The sequence below is a fragment of the Miniopterus natalensis genome, chromosome 1 (genome assembly GCF_054644295.1).
Source record: "Miniopterus natalensis isolate mMinNat1 chromosome 1, mMinNat1.hap1, whole genome shotgun sequence".
Classification (NCBI taxonomy): Eukaryota; Metazoa; Chordata; class Mammalia; order Chiroptera; family Miniopteridae; genus Miniopterus; species Miniopterus natalensis.
Genome location: NC_142081.1, coordinates 174511604 through 174533378, shown reverse-complemented (window position 1 = coordinate 174533378; position 21775 = coordinate 174511604). Strand labels below are relative to the sequence as shown.

The 21775-nt window shown below is 34.3% G+C and overlaps 1 protein-coding gene across 2 annotated transcripts in view; it reads left to right on the top strand.

Annotated features, from left to right (window-relative positions):
- Window positions 1-21775, top strand: part of SLAIN2 (SLAIN family member 2) — a 58869-nt gene that overhangs the window by 10854 nt on the left and 26240 nt on the right. Inside the window, exons 2-7 of one of the 2 annotated variants that reach the window (XM_016207718.2) lie at window positions 2341-2489; window positions 6031-6195; window positions 8036-8197; window positions 11430-11789; window positions 12424-12561; window positions 21519-21596. In XM_016207718.2, coding sequence (XP_016063204.2) covers window positions 2341-2489; window positions 6031-6195; window positions 8036-8197; window positions 11430-11789; window positions 12424-12561; window positions 21519-21596 — 1052 coding nt within the window. The remainder of the gene's footprint in view (window positions 1-2340; window positions 2490-6030; window positions 6196-8035; window positions 8198-11429; window positions 11790-12423; window positions 12562-21518; window positions 21597-21775) is intronic. The other variant, XM_087827576.1, reaches the window with a different exon arrangement.

The following is a 21775-nucleotide window of genomic DNA, read 5'->3' as shown; positions in this document are numbered from 1 at the left end:
TGCCACTGTAATTTTATGCCAATACCATATGGGCCAGAACCCTCCGACTTTATGTGGGGGTAGTGATGGGGCACTGAAATAAGAGGCTAGAGTGATAGAAGATGGTTGGCATATCCCAGGGATTATTGAATTAGTCTCCCCCTTTTCATCACTCTAGGAATGGAATGGTTGCCACATTAACTTAAGGAGCATTCTCTACTGCTAGTTAGGGGAGTAATTGTAGGGATCGTGGGGCAAAAGGTAGTTTATACATGTAGGGTCAGCAGGACTTATTTTCAGCTTTTTGGTGAGGATAGGAAATAAAAAAGATGGAGGAATGCAAAATTACTCTTAAGTTTTTAGCTTTTTTAACTGAAAGAATTACAGTGCCATTGACAAAAACAGGAAAGCTACAATTCATGGGATATATAGGGGAGATGATGCTATTTTAGTTTAATTGATTTTAATTATTGATGTTTAATTTATTTAGTTTATAATAATTTCTGTATTTTTAAAGATGCTAAAAGCACCTTACAGCTTTTTCGTAAACAGCTTTATCAAGATATAATTTACATACTATAAAATTCACCCATATCTGTGTAATTTATGTACCATAAAAGTCATTGTATAATTCAGTGAATTTGGTGTATTAACAGTCATGACACTTACCACAATTATTACTACCATGTAATTTTTAGAACATTCCTAAGAAGAAACCTCATCCCCATTCCTACCTCCAGCCCTAGGCAACAACTTTCTACTCCATGCCCTTTTCTAGATATTTCTTATAAATGGGTTCATGCAATATATGTTCTTTTGTGTCTGGCTTCTTTCACCGAGCATGTTTTTTGAGGCACACTCATGTTGTACTTTTTAGAATGAGTTTTATAGCTCATAGTAGAGGAACATACTAAGTACATGTGACTCATGTGGGTAAATTGTGTGAATCCAGTAGTGCAGGGAAAAGATACATACTGAAAGAGTGATGATAATATCATAGTGGTTTTATGAATGTGTCTCATTCGTCTGTAGACTCTGCTTGCTGAATAGTTGCTAACATAGAATATCAGTATGTGATAATTACCACAATGAAAGCCAGGATGCTGAGGTAGATATTTAAGACATTTGCAGTATTTAAGTTGGAAATAGAATGAACCCCATTGATTTCATTTTCATTTTGAATTGCTAATAAGTTACTTGATAAATCAGGATTCTATCTCATTATTTTTTTTCCAAGTGAATATGGATTGTGGACTAGAGAAATGATCATTTTCCCTGTTAGTCTTGATGGTCTTGTTTCTAGTTAAATAATTGAGGTGAGTGGCAGACCTAAGTTATAGAGAGTAAAGAAGAGCAAAGGGGTGGAAATGTACACACTGCCATTAGAAAGTATGTTGTCAATCCTGGTACTGTAGAGAGATGTTTATCCCAGAATACACTTCATTTTATTCCCCTGACTTCATTAATGTAAAATGTGAAATTATTAACTCCTTGCCTTATTTGAGACATTCAAAGATATAGATATATCAAAGCATAATTTTGTTTACTTCATAAATCCACTTAAAGTGTTATAATTTAAAAACCACTCTAGTTAAAATTCAAGTAACTTCGCATTTTTTACAAGGAGTCACATTTGAAATAAATATCAATTGACATAATAGGGACTAATCTGAGGAAAAATTATGAAGTAGGAAACTTAAGTACGCCCCACCCCTCTCTTCTGCTCTCCTTTCTTTTTGCAGACCTTACCCAGGGGCATATAAAATACCATCCCTTCTTTCCTTAGATTGGCATAATTTCATAAATTGATTCATACTAAGTTATTAAAGACTTAAAGGGTTGCTTTTCTCTGACATATTGTTAGAGAAAAGGGCTACAGACTGGATACTGCTTAACTAAAAGGAATGAATTACTAATGGTAGATTTCTGTGTGGTTTGTGGTAGGAAGGGAGCTGGGAAGTGGAAGGCAAGGTATTTCCTCCATTCTGCCTCCTAGACAAGACTTAATGATATGGTTATATTAGGGATTTAATTAAATACTAATGAAAACAGAATAAACTATTTTAAAGATAGATGTTTCCTCGTAGTTTTTGTAAAGAGAGTAAAAGAGAAAAATAAGACATTTTTGGACTGGACAGTTAGCCTCATTTGGATTCATTTAATAGTTGAGATTTGGGTTTATATTGATGGTTATAGTGTCGTTTTCTTCCTGCGCACAAAGTAAATGTGGATGATTTTAAACATAGTTCATTATTTTTACTCCCCTCCTCCATTTAAATCTATCCAAAAGGATCCCTGTGGTTTAACCTTGTGCTTAATAATGAATGTTACCCTTTTGTTTTGGTTTTGTTTCTCTTCTAGGCTGTATTCATCACCAAAGAAAAAACTTACACCAATGCAGAAATCAGTTAGCCCATTAGTTTGGTGCAGGCAAGTTTTGGATTACCCAAGTCCTGATGTTGAATGTGCTAAAAAATCTCTTATCCACAAACTTGATCAAACTATGTCAGGTATGTCTATAATTTTACTTGTAAATTCATCTCTTTGCTTTCTTTAATAAAAATAACCAAAAAAACAAAACATGCTCAGATATATGTTGAAGTATGTTCTTGGGAAGACAATTCTTTGTAGTGTTTTTCAAATCTTATTGTGTGTGTACGTCATCATGAGTTTCTGCCATATGCACATAACCTTGCTCTATTATTTATTTCACTTTTTTCAATCTCATTTTTATTTAGCACCATTCTAAAGAATAACATTCAAGAAATATTGGATTTTATATGGTAGGTTTTTTTCCTAATACAAGTTAAAGCAAATCATCATTTTAAAAATGTTTGTCTGGTATCATCTGAAATTACCTTACCACCTTTGCGGAAATTCTGATGGGATAGAAAGATGCAAGTTGAGAACAAAAAAGACCTTGTTTTCACTCTAGCACTTAGTTACTGTGTGACTCTGCATGTTATTTAACAGTTTTCTCATAAGGATAAAGAACCTTGTAAGGTTGTTTTGATGATTTCATGCATTCATATGATATTCAGTATCATCTATATTCAAATTAATCTTATTCCTTCATGCGTATATTCAATTAATATTTATTGAGAGCCTTTTATGTATCAGGCTTTGGGGAAAGGGTGGAGGATACATGATGAGGAAAAACTAACATTCTGTGTACATTCATAGAGCTTATCTAGCAGGGGAAATGTAAATAGAAATAATTATTTTAACTGGTGATCTGTAATAAAGGAGTGGTATATAGTGCTTTGAGAAATAGGAATTTTACCTCAGGAAGTGATATTTAACCTGAATCCTAAAGATTTGGAAAGATTTAAGTGTGCTGGGGGAAAGGGGAAAGAGGGTGTAGGGTGTTCCAGGTAGCGGAGGCCTGTGTGGGTATGTGGGAGGGAGCATGGCATACACGAGGAACTGGAACAAGCCGGGTGGCTGTAGGAAGGAAGCTATGTGAGATAAGGCCAGAAAGATATGTAGGAGCCAGACTCTGCAAGGCCTTATAGACAGACTACGTTAAAGATTTTGGACTTTATTCAGAAACAATGGGAAGGTATCATAGGGTTTTATTTAAGGGTGTGGTGTGTGTGGGTGAGAAAACAAGATTTACATTTTGATAGTCTTGTTTAGCTATACTATGGAGGGTAGACTAGACAAGGCCAAAAGTGAATGTAGGATGTTCTTGAGAGGGATTGATGATGATAGCTGGGTAGTGTGTGTGAAAGAGTGTTAGTGAAAGTGAAAAAATGTGGAAGTAAACAGGAATGAGCCAGATATGAGGAAATAGGGGAAAAGAAAGTATCAGCAGTGATTTTTGGGTTTCCATCCATGTGACAGGAGGAATGTTGTTATTATTTGGAGATAGGGGCCCCAGGAAGAGAATGAGATTTTAGTGGGAAAATTGTGAGTTTGGATTTGGACATACTGGCTCTGGGGCACATTTTCCATACCCACAGGGGAGACTGAATGGGCAGCGTACATGGGACTGAAGCTCAGGAAAACTTAGGACTGGATGTATAAATGATGAGGAGTTTGGGGTATATAATAATAACTAACATCATGAGTATGAACGAGATTTCCCAGGGGAAAGAACATGGTATAGAGTGAGAAGATAAGTGGGCTGAGGACATGAAATGCTGGTGATTAAATAAATAGTGAAGCAAAAGAAAATGAGCTTCAAAGGAGATTGAGGAGTAAAGAGATAGGAAGAAGTTAACAGCCTCATTTCTGCTCAGGGTGATATTTCAAAGATCATGCTACATACTACATACTAAATAGGTATAAAATGAGGTGTTTGTCTCAGTGAATTATGTGTAAAACTACTCTGTTCAACTTTTTACACTATCCAACAAAACAGAAAAACTAAACAGAAAACATGTTCCTCCCAAAAGCACTACTCTGCCAGTATTTAAACCAGTAACTTCAGTCATCTTATTTTTTTCCCTTTAGTAATCCTTTCCAATTTATAATGTCTTATTTTTTTTTTGGTCACCTATACTGCCTAATTCAGTCTAATCTATTCAACATCAAAATTTCCATTCATTCCCCCCCCCCCCCCCCCATCACCTTTACTCCAAAATCACTGATGGCATTATCATTGCTACTGAATAAAGTTCAGACTCCTGAGCATAGTGTTCCAGGCCTCCCATGACCTGGCCCCAGCTGGATTTTCCTATTTTGTCCCTCACCATGTGTTTTACCTTTCTAGATTACTCACTCTTACTCCCTGAACATACTGTGCATTTTCAAGACACTGCTTCTGTTCATGTCATAAACACAGATGAAAGCACATTCTTTCGCCACTTTCAGTAGCGTATCAGATTATTCATCTTCTCAATACTGCAGCAGTGTCCCTCCTTCCAAAAAGCCTTACAATTTTTAGTTTCTCACAATTGTGATAACTTACTCTTATCTCATAATTTCCACAAACCTTTGTACCTTTATGATAATACCCATTTCATTTTGTCTTAAAATCATTGTTTTTTTCTGCCTACACTACTTGTCTCTGTAAGCGTCTTGAGAAAGAGCGCCATGTCACATTTGCCTATTTCTACACTGCTTTGCTGATGGTCAGAAATATTGAATAAACTGTGGATTTTAGAATAGGGAAATAGGGTAGAAGAAAGTACTATTTTAAGTATTAATTTTTCTTGTATATAATTGCACTTGATAGCTTAGCCCTATTTTTATACTGTTTCTCTTTTATATGCATAGCACAATTTTCTCTCTTTTTTTGGCATAAATATTCTTGAATACTGAAAAAAGTGCAAGGGGGGGACTTTTTTTTTTTTTTAAGAGAATTCTCGAATGTTTGACCTTAACCTAGTTATTATTGCTTCCCCCCCCAATCCAAACTTTGAAAAGGCTATTTTTAAAGCTCATTATTGCATATTATTTTATAGTTGTTTTTAATGCAATACAGTTATCAAAAAATGAGAAAATACAAATATGCTTTTACATTCATTTTATTTTCAAAGGCCATTTGAGGTTGATACAGTTGGAATAAACTTTCCAATAAGATAAGAGTACATTCATTTAGTGGCTAGTGATTTGTTTAGGAGATATTCTTCCTATGATATTATTTTGTGGTTTGATGTGGCTCCTCATTTACTTGCATAACACAATTTAAGATAATGAAAATATTTTGTTGGGATTATTAATAGGATATATTTTCCCCTGCTACTATAAGAATGTTTCTGGCCCAGCTGGCGTGGCTCAGTGGTTGAATGTCAACCTATGAACCAGGAGATCACAATTCGATTCCCAGTCAGGCCTCATGCCTGGGTTTCGGGCTCGATCCCTAGTAGGAGGCATGCAGGAGAAGCCCATCAATGACTCTCATCATTGATGTTTCTATCTCTGGCCCTCTCCCTCTCCCTTTCTCTCTCTCTCAAATCAATTTTTAAAAAAAATTTTAAAAAGTATTTTTCTGTATTGAAATTGAGATAGATGATGATTTATTTCCAATAGGAGAAAATTTGTAATAAAATGTTAACTTTTTCTCAGCTATTAAATTTGATTTCCCCTTTCTCATTAATGCAGCTCTGAAGAGGCAGAATTTATATAATAATCCTTTCAACTCCATGAGTTACTCAAATCCTTATAGTCCAAATGCAAGTAGCCCGTACAGCAGTGGTTTCAATTCTCCATCCTCAACCCCAGTGCGACCTCCTGTAGTCAAACAGCTAGTACTTCCTGGAAATTCAGGTAAGGAGAAATGAAATGGAGTGCTTAAAGAATGGGTTTGACTTACTGCCCTACCTGAGAAAATACCTTATTCATCAGTAATTCAAGTTCTTTTATTTATGAAACTTTTAACTGACTAGAGAAAATATCATTGAGGAGCTACTTGGCACCAGATCTATACATAGGGATACAGATAAGCCAGTTTACATCCATGAAATTTTCTTTAGCATGTACTTAAAAGTTTTTAAATTGGGCTTCATTAAATAGGGTCCCAAGCTTGATTGCTTTAACCAATAGGTGCTTATTACATAGCCTGCTTATAAAAAGCTACCAAGTTAAAAATTTTGAATAGGATTTTAATATTGATATTACACTTAAATAATAGTATAAGGCTATATGTGAGTGTGCTGAAAGAGTGTTTGGAGCCCTAAATGACATGGGAGGGATAGGTTGCTGTAAATTGGGGAAAGAATGTTCCTTTCTGTGACTGAAGTGTTACTTTGTAGCTTACTGTTTGTTAAAATTCACTCATTCAGTTACTCTTATTGCCACTATTGTTACAGCTAATTATTATAACTTCCTTAAAAGTTAAAGTATTGTTAACCATCTCACATTTTTTACCTGAGTCCTCCCTAGTCTGATGACTTTATTGACCTTGCTATTTGCTTTGTACATAGGTTGTTACTTGCTACGTATTTCACCCATTACTAAAAAGTTTAATCTGCTATATTTGTTTAATAGAAAGGATTTTATTCAGGCACTATTTGAGCCTGGCCTTCCATATCCTATGCATAATGCTCTTCTTAATAATATAAACATTATTTCATGTTCCTGTTCTTGTGTGCCTTCATGTTGGAAGGCTTCCCTTATAGTGACGCCTTCTGGAAACATGCTCTTCAGATGAATTCGTATTAGAAATAGTAGTGGCATTGCCGTGACTTTGTTATTCCCCACAAGAAGGTGGCCTGATGAAAGCATCTCCTTAGGAACAAGTTATTAGGCTTTGGGACGTGTGTCCTTTATTCCTCTGCCCTGTCTCCTTCCCCCTTTTGGTTTAGAACGGCAAAATACTTGTTTTTAACTAGTTGTTTTCTTCATCCCATTTTTGTGCTTCACTACTAAATTTCAGAGAACTCCTCGGATCACCATTTCTAGTTTGGCAAAGAAATTTTGTAAACATGGCATAATGCAGGAGAAATGAGCTAGTGTTCTTTTTTTGGTTTGTTTCTAACTTTCTAAGGAATCCTAGTTTTCCTCAAATTATAGTATTCTGGTTTAGGAAAAATAGATGCTTTTATTCAGGGGAAAAGATGATAGTGTTTGCTAATGACTGTGAATTTGGGAGGAGAAAACACCGCATCATATTCATCTATTTATAGAGCAATATCATTGGCTATCTTGTAAAAGTTAAAGTCCTCTAACGGCAGTATTGAAAATGAACTACTTGTCAGGAACTGTGTTGAGAGCATTATCTGTTTTATAAGAGGATAACTAAGTTATAGTTAAATGAAAATGTGTTTATATGCTTATGCCATAATATATTTAGGATTTTTCATAGCCCTCTTTATTCATTTTTTTCCTTCTTTTATGAACTTTATTGGGGTGACATTGGTTAGTATGATCATATAGGTTTCAGGTGTGGTTTTCTGTGTTATAAGACCTGTCTATTGTACTGTGTGCCCACCATCCAAAGTCAGACCTTCCTCTTTATTCTTAATAAAGTCAATTTTTTATTTCAATATTTGGAGATTTTATAAACAAAAGGCAGAATAGTAATGAACTGAATCAAAAGATATAATATCAATTTAATTGCAACAGATGTTTAATTTTTGTTTCACCAGAGTTTGAATTTTTTTTTAAGGTAATTTGAAAAGTTCATCAGACAGAAATCCTCCACTCAGTCCTCAATCCTCAATAGACAGTGAACTAAGTGCTTCAGAATTAGATGAAGATTCAATTGGATCCAATTATAAGCTAAATGATGTAACTGATGTGCAGATTCTAGCTCGGATGCAGGAAGAAAGTAAGTATTTTAATTGTTAAAGTTGAGTTCTTTCATACAACATAATTTTGTTGTGCGTATTAAATGTGTCTTAAAGTGTTGTAGAATAGTAGTGTAGTAAGAGTAGAAATGTTGAAATTTTAGAGGCTTATTCAACATGTGGACTTGTTTGTTCTTTAACTTGTTTTCAGAGTCCATTTTATGTAGAGCAGTTTGCTGTGTGAGGGCAAAGACAGGCAGATTTTGCTCTGCTTTTATGACTGGTAATCGTATCCTGCATGTTACTCTGCACTGGAACTCACTGGTGTAGTTATTACTCCCTTACTCTGGGTTTTCTTAGTGTAGACCAGTGTTTCTCAACCTTTTCTTCATTGTTGCCCCTCTAAGGTGCCTTTTTAGATATTTTTTCTCCCCTCCCCCTCCATGAAATTTTAATATCACAGATATACTCTATGTCTCTTTATTTACTGTAAGGGACATGATCTATTACAGTAACTAAGATTTTTTTCACACCCACGAAGCAATTTTTACTCCCTTGGAACAAATACCACCTCCCTTAGAATGTATGGTATAGAACATAAAAAAAAGCTTCATGAGAACTTTGGAATTGTGACTTGAAATTAAATGACGCATGTGAAATTGCTTTGCAAAGTGGTCCCTGCAAAGGTCACAGACACCTTTGAAAATCCAATAAAAATTATGTCCCCTGTCATTCCAAAATGTATATAAGTAGAGTTTTTCATACTATTTCAAGGGTTCATAGAAGCTCTGAGTCTCATCTGAATGTAAGATGTAGTTGTAATATTATTCTTCCCTGTACATTTTATTGTAGATGCCATGGACTTAACTGTGCAATAAGCAGTCTCTCTAAAGTGATCCCTTTAGCCTTTATTATAAAAAGTTCCTTTGAAGCACAAATTTCACAGTGGCAGTGGGCCGAGGGTAATGGAACACTGCTGTAACTTAGTTCAAAAACTTGGTTTTAGACCCTTTTATGTAAATATGTAGTAAGTTTTATTAAGTTATAACATTTATTAGGAAACTAGAATGTTTCTTATTCTGATTCATTTCCCATTTTCACACAGCTTCCCTTAGAAAGATAGGAAGACTTGATGCTGCTTTATTTCTCTTTAGCACTAGAAACTAGTAACATGGCTCTCCCTTCTTCTGCAATTTTGTATAACACCTCACTGACACTATGGTATTGTCAGCTAGCGAGGGGCTAGTTATGGTCATGGACGTGAAAGGAGAGTAAGGAATGCTGCGTAACTGTAACTTACAGTAAACTCACCAATTCTTCTTTGAACCCTGACTTTTTAGACCCCAGGATTTTGTTAGAAACGCAACCAACTACTTGCTATAGCTTTCATATTGTGCTTTGGTAACAAATAATAGAAATTTTAGCCTTGCTTTTATAATCCTTTTTAAGCTGTCTGCATGTACAAATATTTATTTTTCTGCTAAATTAAAAAAGATACTAAATATGTGTGTTATTCCTCCTTGAAAACACCAGTGTATTTTTTAAGAGAATGATTTTCCTTTTCAGAATGATTGTCCTTTCCACAACATTGTTTCTCCAGGTTTTTGGCAGTAGAAATGTAGAATTACAGATTGCCTGGTTAAGCCCCCTCATTTTTACAATGAGAGACACACAGTCCTATAGTGATTGTGACTTCCTTAGGCTCCCGTTGTTAGTGGAGGGCCTGTGTTAGGATCTGGATTTTTCTTTTCTAAAACAGAGCTCTTTTCAGTGGTCTGTTGTCTTTTGTTAGGTAACTTTAGTGCCATGTTTGCTATTATAAGACACTAAGTAATTTGTTGGTTACTATAGTGGTCCCCAAACCTGACTGAAGGGCTAGGTGGACACTGGGAGTCTGTAGTCGTATAGATGCGCTGGTGTGCTTCTCACTCACCACTTTAGAGGACCATATTGATAGCACTGTCTTTGTGCAGTAGTCCCCCCCTTTTAGTGGGAGATACTTTTCAAGACTTCCAGTGGATGCCTGGTACCGTATATATGCTATGTTTTTGATTTATACATACCTATGATAAAGTTTAATTTATAAATTAGGCACAGTAAGAGATTAACAACAATAACTACTACTAAAATAGAACAATTATATCAATATACTGTAATAAAAGTTATGTGAATGTGGTCTCTCTCAAAGTATCTTATTGTACTGTATATACAACATATATACTGTATATGGTAACAAATACAGTGATTCACATCCCAGGCAGGACTGGTGTGGGATGGAGTGATATTTTATCACACTACTTTGAACTGCATGCAACTTAAAACTTGTGACTCGTTTATTTGTGGAATTTTCCATTTAATATTTTCAGGCCATGGTTGACCACAAATAACTGAAGCCTCAAAAAGTGAAACTGTGGATAAGGAGGGACTACTGTATGAATATATTACTTAAAAGTTTGAATACTACTCTAATATCTTTTAGACTAGACTGGTTAATAGTCAGCAGAACTTGCTCAAGATATTATCTAAATTCTTTTGAATTTGAATTTTTTCTCATTCAGTATGTATTGACAATTGTTTTTATTCTAGAAGTTTTTGTACTGTTTGAAGGGCTAAGTTTGCTTGGCTTTTTCTGGGGGTATCAAGATACAAAGGGGACTCCTTTGAAAATTTTTACTTCATGGCTTAGAATTTAAGCTTTTTTAATTGAAGTCTTTTAGGTTATGAAGCAATTGAAATTTCATTTATGCCCAAATACTGAATTCCTAAAGGTGTGGTAGAAGTTTCCTTTATCATCTTGAATAAGATTAACACAAAGATTTAGTGTTCACTAAAAACACTCACTGTGTTTTTGGGGTGGTTTTTTTTAAGATTTTTTTTATTGATTTTTAGAGAGACAGGAAGCGGGGAGGGGAGAGAGAATTTTCCCTTACTATTCCTTTAATGTTAATCTCAAGTTTGGGTTACTGTTTTTAGGAGTAGAAATATTTTTAAATTTGTGGTTCTACTTGTAATATACATTTCAGATTCAAGAAGAAATGTTGAAATTGGACAAAGGTTTATAAAACTTCACTCAGTTTAAAAATACCTTTTAGATGTGGTTTATGCATCCCTATATGGGAGGACGTCTAAGATGATTCAAGTGGAGTGTTTTCCTTTACACTTTATACCCTATTTAAATTTCTCAGTGATAATCTTTTGCTTTTAAACCTTAAAAATATTTGAATGTTTAAATATATAACTAAAGAAATAAAATTACACGTTCATTATCGTCAGGTCTCCGGCAAGAATATGCAGCCACCACATCTCGGCGCAGTTCTGGTTCATCTTGCAATTCTACAAGACGGGGTACTTTTAGTGATCAGGAACTTGATGCACAAAGTTTAGATGACGAAGATGACAGTATGCATCATGCAGTATACCCTGCTGTTAACAGGTTTTCACCATCACCACGCAATTCACCTCGACCATCACCTAAGCAGTCACCCAGAAATTCACCTCGTTCACGATCTCCTGCTCGGGGAATAGAATATAGTAGAGTGTCCCCACAGCCTATGATTAGCCGCTTACAGCAACCTCGCCTTTCACTCCAAGGCCATCCCACGGATTTACAGACAAGCAATGTGAAAAATGAAGGTAATCAGAATATTGTTAGAAAAAAAATTGTCCTTCATATTTCAGTGTGAATATAACAGTTTTTTCTAGGGTTTTGTATTTCAGATAAGCAGATCAAGAATTTAGTTTATCATTTTATTAATAGTGAATCAAGCCCAGCCGGGCGTGGCTCAGCAGTTGAGCGTCAACCTAGGATCCAGGTGATCAGGGTTCGATTCCCGGTCAGGGCACATGCCCGGGTTGTGGGCTCGATCTGTGACTTTCTCATCATTGATGTTTCTATCTCTCGCTCTCCTTTCCTCTCTCTGAAATCGATAAAGATATATTAAAAAAAAAAAAAAATAGTGAGTCAATACAAAAATAAAGGAGAAAGTGAATTTAATTTTATTTGTGTAGTTTTGCTTTGTTTTCATGAAATGATCTGTATGTAGCTTTTTATTTAAATGAATAATTTATAGTTCTTTTTAAAGTTTCTCATATTCTACTCATTTATAGGATCTGGGTTGAGTTGTGTATTATAAGATGTGTACTTCCTCTTAGCTCTTCTAAAATATACAGAATGCTTAAATAATTTGACTTATGAATGCTGGTTAATATTTTCTTTTTCCATCTGAAAAAATGGTTTTTATTTTTAATTAAAATTCTGTTGTCATAGAAAAACTAAGACGCAGTCTTCCAAACCTGTCCCGAACATCTAGTACACAAGTTGACTCAGTGAAAAGCAGCAGAAGTGACTCAAATTTTCAAGTGCCAAATGGAGGGATACCTCGTATGCAACCTCAGGCTTCAGCTAGTAAGTATCTTTAATGTTATAGATATTAATTTTGTGCTGAATAGTTGTACTAAACTATTTAGTAAAGTGTAGTGATTATTACTTGTTATAATCATAGCTATATTAAAGTTTAAAAGTTGTCCCTGTAAGACATCCAATTATATCAATACTCATATCTGTATGAAACTCTGGTCTCTCCAAATTTTAAAATAAGCAAAGTCTAGCTACTTAATGTAAATATATATATTTCTTAAAAACCTCACATTCTACAATACTGCACATTAAAAATGACAGGATTTGCGGGGAACAGTAGTCTTGGAACAGACCACTTAAAACCCAAGCAGCTTTCTTACTAAAGCATTAATAAAAACAGTAATGATCCTATAAAAATACTAGCACACTTAAAACCATTCAAATTCTTAATAAATACTCTACAAATAATAGAACTTCATTTTAAAAAATAGTTGTAGGTGACTTGTTGGAAAGGAAGGGTTGAGACTATTGAATTAAGGAGACATATGCAACATAAACAAAGATCAAAAAGAATCGTCCAGAAAGAACTAAGAAAGAGTAGCCACGCTGAACCAAGAAGTGATGAAGTAGATGGGCACCATGTACTTTACTGTACAGGTGATTAAAAAAGAATGAAACACTTTGCAAAAACTAGGATAGTAGTCAAGCCAATTTTAAACTATCACAATTATTTTTATGAAATGCTCAATATTTATGCCTTATATCCCACAGCTCATATCAGTCCTGACTCATTCAGTTCTTTTGTAGCTTATTATTGTCAGTGTTTGCTGTGATATGTTCCCTCATTTCCTCAAAGCCTTGAGGAATAAGATACAAACATGAGGTTATTGACTCTTATTTGCTTGTAACTTGCTTATTTAGTAATACAACTTAGAAAGCATTCAATTCTTTTTTAGTTCTCTTGCACTCTTCCTTTGTTCTGTCATGTTTAGCTGACTGTGTACTTTGTGTTAGCTGCTGTTGCTTGGTGGCTCAAAAATCAACAGTCCAGGAAAAAATACATTTGAACCCAAATGACTTTTGTGAAAATATTGATAAATTTTCTCTATTTACTAAGTGCATATGATATTACTTATATTATGGAATTTCTCATTGTATTGTACTCTACATGCATAATCCTATTTAATTCTCAGACTAGTTCTTTGAATTGGTTACAAGTATTAACACATTTGTACAAATTAGGAAGTTGAAGCTTAAATAATTTATGTATGATCTTACAGCTTATAGATGGCAACTTAGGATTCAAACCCATGTTTACCCTGATCAAGGGTCAACATAGAGAGTTGTTACATCCATGGTTTAGTGCTAAGGCATAAAAATTATCCAGAAATGTTTTTCTTTTTTTTTCTAAGATAAACTCTAAAATGTAAGGCACTGTGGAAAATTGTTATCCAGAGATTTGTATACTTCATTTATTTGGCTGGTTATATGCAAAAACATGTTTTTTGTACCAAATTAAATTCTAAACTTAGTATTCTAGATCTTGTGAACTGTGTAGGAATGCCATTATGACACTCATGAAATGGTAAAGAAAATAGGGACTCACAGAAACTTTAAAAATGAAAGTAAAGGTACAGTTTGAACTCTTTTTTTCCCTACACTGGTGATAGGCTTTGTGCCTCCAAAGCTGCAAGTTAAGTTAATTTGACACTTGAGAAATCCTGTTTCTGGGTTTTTCCCCCTCTTGGTATATACAAACAAAACGCAATCCAGTGTTAATACAACAGAAAAGAAAATTTTTTTATATTATTAAGAAGATTAAGTAGTAAAATTAATGTATATTGTAAGCTACACTTTTATACTGTAGGCACAAATAATCCAAAACGTCATGTGTACTTGGCTTTCAAAGGTGCTTTTATACTTTGAATTGTTAAGTTTGGAGTTTCTTAAAACTTTACACAATACATCTCCAAACAACTTCCCAGCTCTGTGGTAAATCCAGCTGCATCTACATCTTCTTTACCTTATTGCCCTGTCAGTACCAACTCTTTACTCACAGTTGTTCCGTTATCCTCATACATGCTCCTTGTTTGAACTACTCTAATGGCGCAAAGCTGTATAGAAATGAAAAATAATTCTTCACAAGAGTAGAAGAAAAAAGGAAAGGTTGATAACTAGGATAAAAATGTTAATAGAGAAATATGTTAACCGTATCTTAAACTTAATAATAATTATTCACCATCTCTAGTGATAGGATTACCACTGAATTTTCTGTAGGTGAATTAGTTTTCATTCTCTTCCCCAAAAGTTGATAATTAAGGAAAATATATAGGGATGCATAATAAGATTCTAATCACTAATTTACTTTTAAGTGTTTAAATATGTATGCAGTTTCATAATGGTGTGTTTCAATATTTGAATAATTTACAGGCAGAAGTAGGGTACCATCCTTTTTTTAAAATTGCATATACTTGTTTATATTTATAGCTGTAGTGAAGCTTATTTGTAACTGAAGTGTCACAAACATTTTAGTGTAGAATAGCACTATTCACAAAAATGTATTTGGAAAGTAGAAAATCTAGAATATTAGCAAATTTAAAACTTAAAGTTTATTTTATAAAAATATTTAAAGTTTCTTATTTAAAGTTAATATATTATTAAGCAAAATGTTATCTATATTTCTTAAAATTTTACATATATCCTTGACACCTAAAAATGTATATATATAAGTGTTCTTTCTATTAGTGTGTATGTGTTATATACTGTTTTTATAATAGTCTTTTTATTTTGATAAATAATTATATACAAATATAATAGCAAGTTTCATACACTTTATACATGAATTAGTATTTTTTAATTTTTGTATAGTTAGTGTAACAGATGTTGCATTTTGTTTTCTTTTAAGTATTTGTTTTTCAGCTCTTAAGTGGTAAAAGCTTTGGTTCTTACTTGCTGATCTGCATGAACCTAACTTTGCAAGGTTGCTGTTATTTCCACTTAAGGGACCACTTCTTTTGCCTTGTTACTCTGCCAATCACTAGTTTTATATGCTTATTTGCTGTGGCTGCATTATTGTGGGTACTGGCATTCAAATATGAATATTATGAGAGTTCTTACATATTTTCATTTTTATGGCTATTACTAATTTTTGACTTTTATATTTGGAAAATGTGAATAACTTAAAAAGTTTAAGAAAACCAGAGCATTGCAGAAGTCACGGTTACATGTCATTTTCTCAGTTTCTCCAGCTAAAGGAAGGAATGTTTGTCAGGGACAGAGTTTTTTCAAAAGACTAGTGCCCTGCTTTGTAAGACTGCTAGAGCATGAGTTAGTAGAAAGTTTAGTTTTCAGAAAAATGTAGGAATTATTTGTTCAGAAATAGGGGAAGAGAAGGGAGAAAAATCTAAGACAATCTGGTGATTTAAAAAAAGTAATAATACTCAAACTTTGGTTAGTATTTTAAAATGTTACTTCCACAAGTATTATCTTAGTTGAACATAACCCGTTTTTTATTTTTATAGAGAGGGAGCAGAGATCCATATAAATTATATGTATAACATCATATAACTAGAAAAGTGGCAAAACCAAGTCAAATTACTCCCTCCTCCCTGAGTCTCCTGATTTCCTCCTACTCATTGTTGGGATTACATCATGCTGACCTAACTGCAAATGAGTATGATTCTTTATAAATTGCTAAAAAAGAGCAAGCTCATTCAGTGTAATGCTTATCCATGGCTTACATGTAGCCAAATTGAAGAATATTTTTTCATAGAGTACAGAGTACACCCCCAGAGAAAAGGTAGATAGGATCAGTTGTCAGTCAGCTTTACCCTGTAGCCAGAGGCCCATGGGGAAGGAATTTTCATCCAGATTTCACTTGGAACCAAAACACTAGACAGTTATACTTGAATTTTATAAACTGTAAAACATAAATTGAAATAAATATGCTATGATAAATTTGTGTAACGGGTTAATATAAGAATGGATGAAATATTGTAGAACTTTTATTTAAGCATAAGTAGTGCAGTGATGTTGGGTCAATTGTCTAATCTCGAAGCAATTTTATAAATGTAGTTTTTCTGGCTCTTCAGGAAATTTTGATTGAATACATATGGAATGGGGACCAGAATCTCTATTTTTTCAGAAGTGTCTCTCAGCTGATTCTGGGGCATATTCAAGTTTGAGAACCACTGGATTAGACCTCGATTAGAGAGCATCTTGAATGCTTAGTTTATGTAGTTGTCAGTCACTTTTGTGTTTCTTAATTATTCATCAGATACTTATTTTGGGTGTATATTATGTTCTAAGCACTCAGAATATTAGATGTGAATGAGATGGCCAAGCCCTTCAATAGGGAGTGATAGGCAGGAACTTCTATGGGAACAGGGAGGCATGATTCTCAGCAATGTGAAGAGGTTTTCAGGAAAGATTTTGAAAGGTAATCTCAGCCAGTTTAAGAGGATTTTATGAGTCACCACATGAAGAAAAGAGGTGCAGTTTTCCCAACAGTGAGATCAGTAATGCCGCCTTAAGGATGAGAGATGTAGGTAAGGGACAGATTGTGGGAGTTTTTAAATTTCATATTAAGAAGTTTAGTTTTATCCTATAAGTGTGAGGAACAATGATAGGCTTTTAATCAAGTTTATTTCTTAGAAATCTCAGTTTGGTAGCAATGTAGAGATTGAATTAAAGTTGAAAGACTTTAGAAAGCTATTGCATAATCTGGGCAAAAAATGATTGGAATAAAGGCAGTGGTTCAGGTGGTAATAAGATCTGGATGAATTGTAAAAAATGAAATAATAAAGGCTAGGGCCCTGGCTGGTGTGGCTAAGTTGGTGGAGTGTCGTCTAGTACACTGAAAGGCCACCAGTTTGATTCCTGGTGGGGGCACATGCCCAGGTTCTGGGTTCGGTCTCTGGTTGAGGTGTGTAGGAGAGGCAGGCAACCAATTGATGTTTCTTTCTCTCTTTCTTTCTTTCTCCCTTCCTCTCTCTCTCTAAAATCAATAAAAACATTTTAATAATAATAAAGGCTAAGAAAAATGCAGACAATGAAAATATTATTCTATCACACTTTCTATTTTGTAACTCAATAAAATAGATAATAAAATCAACAAAATATTTTTTAAAAGGAAAAGTATGTTTACATATTGGTTGATCACAGTAATAAATATTACAGCTTTGGCTTCTAAAATTTGTCAGTAATTTCTTCAGAATTGATTTTCTTTGCATATTTAGGCTCAGTACACACTATACCAAGATTTATCAACTTATCTTCATTAATATTGATTGAAGAACAGTCTTCAGTTTTTAATTCTGAAAGATTCGTGTGTGTATGTGTTTATGAAGTAACTGCTATACAAATAGGGAAAATCTTCAACATAAGGATAAGTTTGGCAGAGATTCATAAAATCCCATTTTACACTAAATTCCAGAAATTGTGATACTTTTATGTCTTTGTTCCTTTGGAAATCAAGTCTAATGATTTTTAAATGTCTTCACAGTTAAAAAATTAAATACATATTCAAAGTCATATATAATGACAGAATTGGACTAACTTGCATTCTGTTTCATTGATTTTATAATCATTGTACCATCATTGTTTATTTCTAATCTGTTTAAATATAGGAATATATTATTGTACCACAGGGGTTAGACACCTACTCTTCTGAAGTAGGCATGATTTCAAATTGCTATGAGCTTACTCTTGAAAGAAAGGTGTAGCTGGCCCCACTTGTATCAGGGGAGACTGTATAACTGGGAGTTCTCCTAATTACCTTTCATATGAAATACATTGCTTATTAAAGGATAAATATTAAAATGTGCTAATTTAAAGCTACATATGTTGTTAAAACTGAAGCGTACTGTAGCAATTGTTTATAACTTAGGCCAACAAATTATTTTCTTTAGGGAGGAGCATTTTATCACTGACATTATTATTGCTGGGACATCATGGTAAAGAAAAAAAAAAAAAAAAAGCTGGTTTTATTTTTATTCTTGAATTTTCTTACAGACAGCATACCCACTTATTGCCTGCACTTGGGAGTGGTGTGGTGGAAGGCAGCATTTTTACCACCCTTCCTTTGATGTACATGAGTGAAGTGAAAGGATTGGATGTAGGGACGACCAAAAGAGACACTGTTCTAGTCCAAAAATAGGGTGATGACTGTCTGAATTAGGTATTTAGGAGACAATGGGGATATAAGGGAGGGGATGTAGAGAACTACAGGGGTGAATAAAAGGAATTTAAAGATAGTTTTGAGCTAGAATGACTTGGAAAATGGTGTTATATGCTTAACAGAAATACAGAGGTTTTTGGAGTTGGTTTGTAGAGGAAAACATTAGCCTACATAATATAGCATGAGAGAATAATGTGCCATCTTGCTTCTCACAGTGGGGTCTTGCTAATTTGAAATTACATAAATATTAAAAGAGGAAAAAGGGAAAACATAAGTATTTTAAAGCAACTAACACACTGAATTTTATTAGAAAGATTTGGAGACTTTCAGTTTAACTATTACATTTTGTCATTTAAAAATGATTTTGTGTTTAGAAAACTGATTGATAATTCAGATAAAAATTTAGTTTTTGTTCTTTTTTTGGATAACATGTGACTATGTGGTATTCTATGAAAGTTGTTCATTTTATTCCATCTTTATCAGGCAAATTTAGAGTATATTGCCTGATTCTATTTGCAGTCTGATTTTTCAAGTTACCATCGGACAGTTTTCACTTGTGTATAGATGCCATTGTGACATCACCCTAGAAACTTGAGGGATAAATAAGATGTTGGAACTTCGTAATTATTTATTTTAAATAGAACCTTTCCAAAACTGTGGATTAAAGATGTTTGATATTAAGCCCTCGTTTAAAATTTTTTAATAGTTAATAGATATTGTGGGTTGCCAGCATACATATAGTTGGTTACCTTTTCTCCTCATTTACTCCACCGCAGTCACAGTGGCCTAATTTCTATTCTTCCAGTATACTAAGGGCACTCCTACTCTCAGGTCCTTTACCATTGCTTTTCCTTCTGTCTGGAATGCTTTCCCCAGGTACCTATACGACTCACTTCCTCTCTTCCTTCAGATCTTTGCACAAATGTCATCTTAGGGAAATCTTTCCTGATCATCCTATTTGTAAATGCAACTTAAGTCTCCTACTTCCTGTCCCCCTTTCCTACTTAATTTTCTCCATAGCAACTATTTTACTTTTTGTTTATTATCTGTTTCTCCTTTCCTAGAATGTTAGTTCTGTGAAAGTAGGAACTTTTTCTGTAGTTAGCTACTGAATTCATTGTACCTAAAATAGTATCAGGAATAAAGTAGATAATTATTTGAAAGAATGAATAAATGAATGAAAATGTAAATGGTTGAAAGCATGTATGAATAAATATGTACATGAAGAATATTCAGTGATGATAGCATCCTGTATTTCTGTGGGATAGATGAGGTAATGTATTATGAAATTGATTTTGGGGGGTTATAGAATTTTTTTTAATCCTCACCCAAGGATATGTTTTTCATTTATTGTAGAGAGAGAGGGGGAGAGGGAAACAGAGAACCATCAGTGTGAGAGAGGAACATCAGTTGATTGCCTCTGGTTCATTCCCTGACCAGGGATCGAACCTGCAGCCTGAGTATGTGCCCTGACCAGAATGGAACCCAAGACCTTTCAGTGCACGGGACCATGCTCTGACACCAGCCAGGGCTGGGGTTGGAGAACTTTTTGCTACTCTGCCTGGCAATATTTAAGTTGGTGTAAAATACTATTTTGCTACAGTAATGTGGAGTGCTGTAAAATTTGAAATCAAATACATTTGTCCCATTTTAAAAATGTTTACTATCAGAAAGCGTTGATAGGGTTAAGCAATAGAGCAAAAGAGAAATTCTTAATTCTCTTTGATGATATATCAAGTTTCCCTTCCTCAACCCAATGATTATTTATACTCTGGCCAGATTTTTCTCTTTCTCTCTTTCCCCTTCCCTCCCTCCCTCCCTCTCTCTTTCTCCCTCCCCCTCTCTTTCTCCCTCCCCCCCTCCTCCCAAGATATATATTTAAAATTTCACTCAATCAACTTGAAAGTCGGACTCCATTGAGTGAAATTTTAAAGCCGCTTAAATAGGTGCCTGCACTGGTAGGTGTGGGACTCATCAGCTCAGTGGAACCATACTGAGCCTTAACTGTGGATGCCTCTGGCTGCTGCTTTCATGCCAATTTTGTGAGATTTATTGCAATTAGTAGATAAGGAGTTTTGAAGAAAGTTTAGACTCCTCATTGATCACTTTAAAAAGCAGATGCTCTGACTCCTCCAAACCCCTCAGTCATCACACACACACGCACATACACACACACACATATCCTTCCCACCCCATAAGCATATTGCACAGCCCAGATATTTTGCTACACAAAGTCTGAAGTACAAATTAGTTGTTTTCTACAGCAAGATGATGTTGAACATATGAAAGGCACTAGATTGTGACTCCCTTGAGGACCTGCCTGGTTCTGAGTTTTCTTCTCCTTTTTGAGTATGGGGGTTACTGTTTCGTGTTAGGTCAGTTCATCTAACAAGAACCGCTTTGCCAAAGTCTGCTTTTTTTTTTTTTGCCTTGAACAAATACTACATTTATTTTATTCTCTACTGTGTGCTTGTGTTCATCACTTTTACTTAATTAGCTTTCTATTCTTTGCATCTGTAGCATGTTTGCTGGTGGTTTGTTTTCTCTTTGATATTTTGATTGGTTTACATATCATAGATTTTCTCATCTATAAGAAACTATTTCTGAAAGTATGCACTTTGTACTAAGATTTTCATCCCTTTCCAATTTAATTCACTAAGCATCACTTTACAATTCCTTTGCTTTCAGGATTCTAACATATTTTCACCTTATGGTTTCTGTTTCTTGATAAATTTTCAAGTTTGTATTAAAATATTCAAGTTTACAGAAGCTATAGCCTTTATCTTGTTCTTCCAGGCAAATATTACAGTTCCTTATTTTTCAACAGCTTCGCAAAGGCTGAAAAATTTGCCTCGTACTTCCCTCAAAGCCAAACAGTTGCTTCAAACTTCATCTACAAAAAGAGGTAACTACAGCCTCTTACTAAGTTTTAAATTTCAGCAAATGGTCAGGTTAGTTAAATCTTATACCTTTTGGCATACTGAGTCATTGATGTCTATAGGACACATTTTAGGCTTCTTTTAATAATAAAATAGTGTTCGTTCATTCTCTGTTACTTGGATAAATTCAGAAGAAACTCATTTT